This window comes from Mytilus trossulus, chromosome 12, assembly GCF_036588685.1.
Source record: "Mytilus trossulus isolate FHL-02 chromosome 12, PNRI_Mtr1.1.1.hap1, whole genome shotgun sequence".
Taxonomy (NCBI): Eukaryota; Metazoa; Mollusca; class Bivalvia; order Mytilida; family Mytilidae; genus Mytilus; species Mytilus trossulus.
In genome coordinates this window covers 45,850,619-45,860,377 of record NC_086384.1, presented here as the reverse complement: position 1 = coordinate 45,860,377, position 9,759 = coordinate 45,850,619, and the positions used below count along the sequence as shown (strand labels likewise).

The 9,759-nt window shown below is 31.8% G+C and overlaps 2 protein-coding genes across 2 annotated transcripts; both read right to left on the bottom strand.

The window, feature by feature from the left end:
• Positions 1 to 1,929: 1,929 nt before the first annotated feature.
• Positions 1,930 to 4,877, bottom strand: LOC134692677 (uncharacterized). The gene is made up of 2 exons (XM_063553149.1): positions 4,541 to 4,877; positions 1,930 to 4,152 (listed from the first exon to the last, which is right to left on the bottom strand). The coding sequence occupies exons 1-2, from the start codon at positions 4,770 to 4,772 to the stop codon at positions 2,270 to 2,272; spliced, it is 2,115 nt and encodes a 704-aa protein (XP_063409219.1). The 5' UTR covers positions 4,773 to 4,877; the 3' UTR covers positions 1,930 to 2,269.
• A 63-nt stretch (positions 4,878 to 4,940) lies between these two features.
• On the bottom strand, positions 4,941 to 7,977 carry LOC134692676 (uncharacterized). The gene is made up of 2 exons (XM_063553147.1): positions 7,515 to 7,977; positions 4,941 to 5,677 (listed from the first exon to the last, which is right to left on the bottom strand). The coding sequence occupies exons 1-2, from the start codon at positions 7,680 to 7,682 to the stop codon at positions 5,201 to 5,203; spliced, it is 645 nt and encodes a 214-aa protein (XP_063409217.1). The 5' UTR covers positions 7,683 to 7,977; the 3' UTR covers positions 4,941 to 5,200.
• Between the last annotated feature and the right edge of the window lie 1,782 nt (positions 7,978 to 9,759).

The following is a 9,759-nucleotide window of genomic DNA, read 5'->3' as shown; positions in this document are numbered from 1 at the left end:
ATGTAATTATTCGTTAAAATATATATCAATATCACAACAAGGAAGGCTATTACTTATAATGACGGATAAGATAGAAAAGTACAAAAGGATCCATTACATCGGTATGTTAAGAAATATGGGAATTGTTGCTAGAGAATGTATGTCGTAGAAATAATTGATATCTGGAGGCATAACTGATGTTTTGAAAGGTCTTATAAAGTTCAGCCATATACTGAGATTCAAAAACGTTCTAACATCGACCACTCTCTTTATGATTGGCATACATTGACACAGTCGAAATGTATGCGGATATAATTAGGGGTATTGTCCATTAGCTTAACTTCTAAAAACATCTTAAATTTTTATGCTTTTGTCAGAACTTTAACACATGCTGCATTATTCTTTTTTTAACTAGTATACATGTTACATGTTTAGGTGTTGTCCCTTTCACCTTTAAAATCATACTTTGGATGAAAATGACCTGAAAATGACACTAATTAAGAAATGGCTTACATGCAGTTCTGATTTTTGTCTACGCAGAAATAAAAGAAAATTAGAATGTGGTGCACGCTGAATTAACCGAATGTGCACAACATTTTTAGATCACATGACCCAAAATCATCATTGGGGATCTGGTTTTAAAAATGTGACAGGTGACACTGCCTGCCGACCAAGATGGTCGACATGGTTTACAATAGAAAATGTGGGTAAATTGCAAGTTATTTTAATAAATAGACAAAAATCTGACAGGTGCAAAAATGTTCAGAATTTTGAGAGCTACCATCGTTCATCTGCGTCAAAACTGTCAGAAGACTTCTAATGATACATATGGCAGAATTTGTTTCATTTAAGCGAGATAACTCGTACTGATAAAAAGGGAGTTAACTCTACACAAAACACTGCATCGACTTTTATAATAGGAATAATCGATTAATATCCGTTCATCTCGAAAAGTTATGAGTGTTAACTTGTGTTTATATAACTTCCAGCTACATTCATGATTGAGTTTAAATGTGTGTTTTTAAATCTTTTTCGTTGTTATCCGTTTTAAATATTTGTAAGAATGAAATAGATTTCAAAGAGACAAATTAGTAACCTGATTTTATTGCTATTTATAAGATTTTTGTTAAATTTTTCTTGTTTTTTTTCATGTTTTTTCCGATTGTTTTTTAGTTGGACGCTGAATGGTTCATTATTATTTGTTTTCGTTTTCATCTGGGTTTCAATTTATTTTCTTTACTTTTTTTTTGTGTTTCGTCAACGATTTACTCATCATCATGGGCTCATTATGTTGTCAATTGTTAGTATGTTGTGGAACGACACACATGTTTCTTATTTATAGCTTGCTTAATGATATTGTGCATATAATGAAATCCTTAAAAAAATCTTTTGGTCTGATTTAAGTGGCATTGACTACTAGACTTGTTTTATAGCTTGCTGAGCGGTGTAAGACAAGGCTCCGTGTTGAAGACCGTACTTTATAACCTATTATGATTTACTTGTATAAATGGTGACTTGGATGAAGAGAGTTGTCTCTTTAGCACTCATACCACGTCTTCTAATATCTAGTATATTAAATATGACTAATTTCGACATTTTGTCAAGTCCAAGAATGCAATTTGCATTTTACACTCTTCAATGTAATATATTCGATCTAACTTCCATTAATAAATTACTAAAAATTCGTAAAATAGAGTATGGTTTAATAAGAGAAATATAAAATATGAACTATTTTGAATCACAAACATCATAATGAGATACATATTTATAAGTATTACTAGGGGCAAAATCCTAACGGTGTCTACTTACACCAGTCCTATAATCCTATAGATAAATGATTACCAGACTAGTGTCAAAATTATCTGTGTTTGAATAGAAAGACGTAACGATCTGGTTTCATGGTTTTGTTTCATGTGGCATTATCGATTTTGTAGCATATATAATCCATTATCCATTGCATTCGGCAAATTGCAGAGACAAAAAAAGGGGGGCAATAGAAACACAAATTATTATAAAATAATAGCATACAAGTATATGTAAAAAAACAACAATTTATTCATATAATTCATTTATATTAAAAGATTGTTATTTTGCTCCTAGGGTCCACACTTAATAGTGATCCATTGATTTTAATATTGCTTTATAAACATAAAGTTCAACACTTTGCCAATAAATAGATAAATCATATATATAACATAATAATAACTTAGAAATTAGTTCAAAATAATGACAATTGTATGTAAGATGGGTCTGCCAACTTGAATCAATGACTTAGTAATACGGCGTATTATTAGTCACTTAAAAGAACTTTCTTCAACATTTCAATCAGCTTTTCACGCTTTCGAACTCTAGTATTTATTCCACCGTCCTTCAATTTCTGTTTAATTTCAATGTCGGTCATTTTGTAGAAGTCTGGAAATTTATGTTTATTGTGAACAGTGCTTGCTTTCTCCATTTCTTGTAGAATTTGCCTCCTTTTGCGAACTTGGATTTCTTGTTTTCCATTTTCCCAAAATTGGTCGTCTGTTTTGCGATACTTTCTTTTGGATCTTCCGGAATTAACAGTTAATTCAAGACGCTTCTGCACTTTCATGGCATCAACAGCACAATCGTGGTGATTTGTCTTTAAATGATAAACCGCTTTTATGTTGTCATTGATTTTCTCGGTAGGTTGGCCACTGAATTTTCTTAGAGAACCAAATTGTGAAATGAAGAAAGGTACATGATATAACAAGCAATGCATGTAAGGGGTTACATTCGAACTCAAATATCCTTTTCGCTCCGTTAAACCTAGTTTAAGAAATGCTTTGATAAATGATTTACATTCAGAAAAGATGTGTTCGGCTGTCCTCCTTTCGACTTCATCTGAACATACAAATGTATATATTTTCCAAAACATCTTCCATAGTTTTACAGTATCATCGTGTGTATCATTGTGTACAACGAACATTAATTTATCTGGCAATTTTTGCGTTACCCTTTTCATATCATTGCCAGTTAATGATGTCCACTCTAAATCGCCTCGGCCTTGACTCGTCCACAAACTAAAAGTTACACCACAGTCCCGTATACTTTTAACAAGGGAATCAAGGTAACCCCCATTCTCTCCTTTCAGTTTCGCTTTGTCGTCTTTTTCAATCACATCGTCGATTAAATTTCTCATTAAAACGTCAAATATTCTCATGAAAAGGTGAAGCTCGTCTGGAATTATATGAACTGGTTCTATTGTCATCAAAGGCAGATGTTTCACCCCGTAATTGGGTTTCAATGTCCCCATGTAAATTTCTTTAATTTCCGACGTAGTTCTTACATTTTCGTTTAAATGGTAAAAGTTCCAAGGCTTCGACACGTCCCCTCTGTCCTGCTTATGTACTTTACACCAAGGACATGCGTATTGGCCGGTCGACGACCCAAGACCTAAGCAAATTTGAATAAATTTCATGTCGCCGCCGAAGACAATTTCTAGATTGTATAGTTTGCTGTCAACTTGTATGTTTTTACATAAATACATTTCATTTATCTCCGAAAAAACTGGGGAAAGGCATTCTTCAAGATTTTCATACTTTTCTGAAGATCTAACGATGGCAAGTACTACAAGTTCTTCAGCAGATAATTTTTCCGATGACAAAACTGCAAACGAAATGACAATAAAGTTTGATATGCGTGTAACTTTTGTACCATCTCCCGAAATTTTTATTTGTATTTTGTCTTGTTGATCAAACGCCCTGGTCTTGATAATATTGATCAGTTCGGACTTCAGACTAACATAAGCACCAGGAGTGTTACCAGGAGTGCGATGGATTGCAAACGTGTTATTTGTTTTTTCCCTAATGCTGACAATAGAGTGAAGCTTTGGTAGATCTCCTGTTTTCATAACTATTTCATGATAAGCGTTGTCACTTATTTTAAACTTGTCAAGAATAAATAAAATTTCGTTCATTCTTTCTATATCATCAGAAGGTACAGAATTGCCAAGTGGGACGCTTACTGGATCACCATCAGAATTTAATAGTTTAACACCCGTTGGGCGCAAACCGTACGAAGCCGCAAACCACAGTGCTTTTTCCATTTTACTTTTAAGTGTTCTGGTAATTCGGTACTTCTGAGTTCTTGACATAGCTTCAACGTTTTTACCGGTATGCTCATAAGACACTGGTTCCGCTGTTTGAACCCCTGAAAATAGTTTAAAAAAAAACCAAATATTTATGAAACATCAAAGTATATTTGGCTCGTGTAAAACATAAAAAATATTTTATATATGTTTGAAACATTTTCACTCTTTTGCCGCAGTGTACTATAGAAGACAATTTTCCGCGCGGCAAAATAGAACATTTAGTAAAAGGCAATATTATACCTAAATTTAATACAAATATAATCTTTGCTATTCACTTTTAACTATAACATACACTTCTCATTGACACAGATTTTTTTTATGGATATCTCATTGTTTAATGTATATCTTTTGTAGAATAAAATGGTAAATTAGGGACAGTATTTTGTATAGAAAATCTCGAGCGTAGCAGTTTTAAAATCCACAAGCTTTGTGTACAAGTTAAATTACCTAAACAATCAAGCAATGCTTCTTTATCTTTGGTCACACCAGCTAGTGCAGTCATGTTCTCAGACAATTCTTTTTCAACTTCTGCAAACTTTTTATTTGTTTCAATTAATTCATTCAGCATTAGGCGATATTTTTCTGTCAACTTTACATTGTCTTTTTCAAACTTGGAAACATCTGCATACAGTTTTGACGCAATTTCAATTTCGGAATCGTAAACAGCTAGCTTTTTCATTTTCTCGTCCAGTTTTACTTTTTGACGACCACCAACTTGTCTTTTGTATATTGATGACACTTCACTACAGATCCGTCGCAGTCTTTCATCAAGTCGATCGCAAGGTTTCAGATAAACTGGTTTTAACTGGGAGTTTAATATACAAATGTAGCTAAGTTCTGGAAATTAACACTTTGCTTTGTAAAGTTCACGCACAAAAGAATACTTGATGTCAATTGTAAGAGAAATTTTATCTTCGGATTTGAAATCTCTTTTTAAAACGGGAGATTGCGATCCTAGGCTTATAGTGCTTTGGAATTTCAATTTCTGGTATGGGGATAAGTGTTCGGACATGTTCACGATTGTATCAAGAAATTTTAAACTGCTGCTAAAGTATGTACAATGAATAGTTTACAAAACACAAATAAACACATGGTGGAACAATTGGCTTACAGAAAGTTACAAGTTGCAGAAGTAACACATAATGTTTCAATTGGCTTGTTTTCCAATACGACTTTGTCCTCAATTTTAACGTATATCTTTCTCATACGCAGTTTTGGCGTGAGCAAAATTGGGAATTTAATTTTCTGACCAGTTCCGTTTTGAGCAATCTTATAGTACCAACTGTTACTTAGAGGAAGTTTTGAAAAATCTTGTGTAGAGTTTAGTAATACAGCTTTGTCGCTATGAAAGCAATATCTAAAAATGTCAAGATCAAATCTGACCACGGATCTGTTATTTCTGTTGCCTCGTCTTAGTCGATCACGAATAGCGTCTTCGAGCGCGTTTGCTGCTGACAGTAAGCGTTGGTGTTCGATTATCTTTGGAAAATATTCAGACAGAGAATCTTGATCGATGTGCAATTGTGGTTCCCAGGTTGTCTCAGTATATGGATAATCTTCCCATTTTACTAGATATAAGTTGCCCTGAAAAGAACATATTAAAGTCCGTAAATATAAATGATTAAGTAGTTCTTAATATATATATATACATGTATGAGGGGTTTACAGAAATATAAAGAATCATGAGCAAAATGTGCAGAATATAGGGCAAAAAATATAAAGAAAAGAGAATAATGTAGTGTTGAAGTATAAAGAATTGAGAACAAGGGTCAAGGTAAAAATGTTTAAAAATAAAGAAATGAATGACCCCCAATCTTAACCCCCGCACATTAATATATATCAGTAAATGTAATATTCAAAGATATAACGATGAGATGACACGCCCCCCCCCCCCCTTTCCTCCTTCCCCCTTTGCATTAATTTCAAACCAGCTAGAGAAATTATTTTCAAAAGTCTTGCTATTGTAGCTCAAATTCACAGTACCTCATCTTAAGATCACCATCGCTTGATGAATAGATCCCCCCTTTTAATTCATTTAAAGAAAAAAAAGTCCTAGTACATAAGTTAGTCTTTTTATTTATTTCCCCAGTTTTTAACGTATTTTTGCAAGTATCTTTACAATTCAAAATCACAGTATCATATTGTTGTCCCTCTATTCTTATATTCCCCAATAAACGAAAAAGAAACCGGGCACAATTTTAAAAGGGGGTCCATTTCCCAAGCACCTGTCCTTCAGTTGCATACATTTAGGTTCTTACAGCATAATTGCGTATTGCCGAACATTTAGCCGAATTTTTAAAATACTTGTTTAAAAACTGCAATTTTGATAAATTTAGAAAATTCGGAGTATTTACCGAGCGACATAAATTTATATTATATCGGAAGGCAACTATATTCTTTGTAAAAGTGTATCTTAAATACAGTTCTGTTTTCTTAAATTACGGGAACGTATAATACCATACGTTTTATTGGTTTATATTGATAATTTTAGATTTATAAGTGGTAAAATATATACGTCACAATAAAATTTAAACATGCAGGCCTAAAATACAGCTTCATGTATTTAGAAAAGTATTGCTCCATTCTCATCCATGATATCTTTCCCATTAACGAGGCAGGAATTCATTTGTTTGTTCTCATATTTCTAGTGTAATATCGTACAAGACCCAATGTCAAAGTAATTTTCCCTTCATATATTCTAAATTTTCTTTCATTTGTACTTAAATGAATGATTTATAATAGCTTCTTATTTCTAAAGGTAAACCAGGTAATAATAACTATACATTTAATTCAAGACATAGGCTTGATAGAAGTGAATAGAGATATTTTTACTGAATTTATTTCTATCCGATAAGACAGCATCCCCCTTTTTTCGTTGAGAACAGTAAAATAATGATGATTGTATTTGCTATAGAACTCTGGTGAGATCATATATTAATCCATTACATTGCTAATTGATTTCTGGTGAGATTGTGTCAGAAATAATTTACACATGTCTAGAAAAGTCACATTAGGATTAATCGTATTTACAATTAGTTAGATTACTTGCTATTAGCTTTTCTTATCTTTCAAATTTATATTAATATAAACACTGTCATCTTTGGTAGTAAGTTTTTTTATTTTAATTTTTTTTTATTTAATATTTCAAAATATTAGCTTGCAAAAAAACAACAATGTAACAGTAGTCTGCATTTGCATGTCAGGTCGGTTATTAAAGATATTACAATATTAAATGAAATAACACTTTGGTAACATATTAACATCGGCTATTTAAATAAAATGTAATAAAAAAATCCAAGTTATATAATCACCTCGAGTTTTCACCCCGTATAAGAATTAATATTCAAAATCGTCAGCCTACTAAGGCTTCTGTGTCAAGTTTCAAATTTAGCCAATATATACTAACTACTTTATTAATTACCTCTTTTGGTGTAAATTTCTTCACAATAAGTCTCTCAACTTTGAAAGTTTCCTCTAAAACGACCCTGGATGCTGCTGGTTCTTTCTTCAAACGAGGTAATGAGTCTCCAAAACACAACTTTTTCCAATCTTTGTGAATACGACTTCGCAAATTATGTCCACTCGTCATTGCAACGTTAGACTGAATTCTTATTGCTTTTGAATTGTATTTTAATTCGTTTTTCTATTATATAACAGGAAATAACTTATGACATAAAAATTTATACCATATGCCAATATTTGAGTAAGGACAGTTGTGTTTATTGTCGCCCGTGTCGTGTAATTCGTAAAAGTTGCTTTGTAGGACGTAGGTAGCAGTGATCACAGTTGGATACTTCCTACTTTTTAAGTTGTTTGAATTCAAGTTACTAGTATGAAATTTTATGGTACAATGTTTGGTAAAATGGCATTCTCGCACCACTTGAAAATAAACCATGCTTAATAATTGTGTATAGCTCTATATTGTATTGTGTTCATCTCACTGAAGAGTTTTGTTGTTTTGTTTTAATTAAAGACTTTTTAATTTTTTTTAAATTCACGGCAAAAAGAGATAAATAAATAGAGATAAGTTTAAAAGAAGCTTTAATATTTCATATTCATATATATGCGCCAATAGCTATCGGTTAGCACCAACCTCTTGCGTCATTTGCTTGTTGTACACGAATTTCAGTCAAATTGCCGAAAAATTGTTGTTTTTAAGTAAAAAATGACCGGATTATATCACAATTATTTTTTATGAAAAAAATATTAATCAAATATTTGAAGTCTGAACTTGCATGCGATACCACGGCAGAAAAAAAATTCCTGTAAGAAATTGCTTAAAAAAAATAATGAAATCCAACAAAAATGATTCAAACAAATATAACTAATGGGTTCTGTATACGTGTCGTGACTAATTTTTATCTTAAAAATGACCGACTTAAACCTAGAATAATTTCAATTAAAAAAAAATCAACTCAAAGATCCTGCTTTGAATTTTCTAAATATGTCACGGCAAAAAGTTAAACGTCAATGCAAATGGATAAAATCTCAATTCTTAAAATTTTCTTCTATATATTTCTTTATAACGATAATTTCTAAATAACTTGGATAACTGGCGCATGCGCAGCAATGGATGGAACAAATTCTGCCATATGACACTTGCCCTTGAATGACAAATTTTACCATTTAAAAAAAATATACATATTATCTTGAAATTATAATAGATAAAGAGAAACTTTTAACCGCAAAAACGATAATATTAAGATAAGCTAAACAAATAAGTCGTATGGTCGAAATTGAGTGAGAGTACGTTGAGTCAGAATAGCTTTGTGGGGTCTTTTATAGCCGATTATACGGTATGTTGTTTTTCTTCTAATTGTTGAAGGTCGTACGGTTAACTATAATTGTTTACATCAAATTCAATTGAATTTTGGTGGATATAGGTGCCTCAATGACAATCATGATACCAAATCTCCTTTTCATAAATATAAAGTTAATAGGAGGTAGGTTACTATGTATGGCAAGCCGTTCTCGTCAAAACTATGTTTAAACCATTTTTCGAGAAATTTACACACTGAGAATTATAAAAAAACACACTGAAATTTAAAAACTTCAAAACACACACTGAGAATTAAAAATTACACACTGAGATTTCATAACGACGCACTGAGATTACAAAAATGAAAAACACACACTGAGAATTGAAAATTACACACTGAGAATTGAAAATTACACACTGAGAATTGAAAATAACACACTGAGATTTCAAAAAGACACACTGAGAATAAATAAATTGAAAACACACACTGAGAATTTGAAATTACACACTGAGAATTTAAAATGACACACTGAGATTTGTGCGCACTTTTTATGCGCACATATCTAATTAGCATACTTAATCTGAATCTATTACAAGCTTAAAGCAACTAGGGGACAGAACTCGTTAGTCCTTCGATTTGGTTCCAAATTATTCATAAAAAACTTTAGAAATACAAGGACAAGAAAAATACCCGCTTATTCTTATTACAAAATATTTATACCAAATGGTGAAAACTTTATATTAAAATTATAAGAAAACTTGGAACAATTTGCACTGAAAAACAAATAATGCAGTGAAGTTTTTACTCAAGTGTCTATAATAGCATATAAACGTAACAAAAATATAAAAGACTAACTTGCGAAATCAGGGTAACAGTTGGAAGACTTTTTAAAAGGGACCCATGCTA

Coding starts and splice junctions, on each gene's coding strand:
- LOC134692677 (XM_063553149.1), bottom strand. CDS start 4,772: ATGAAAAAGCTAGCTGTTTACGATTCCGAAATTGAAATTGCGTCAAAA. Junction 4,153..4,540: donor AGCATTGCTTGATTGTTTAG/GTAATTTAACTT, acceptor AACTATTTTCAG/GGGTTCAAACAGCGGAACCA.
- LOC134692676 (XM_063553147.1), bottom strand. CDS start 7,682: ATGACGAGTGGACATAATTTGCGAAGTCGTATTCACAAAGATTGGAAA. Junction 5,678..7,514: donor AGAAATTTACACCAAAAGAG/GTAATTAATAAA, acceptor TGTTCTTTTCAG/GGCAACTTATATCTAGTAAA.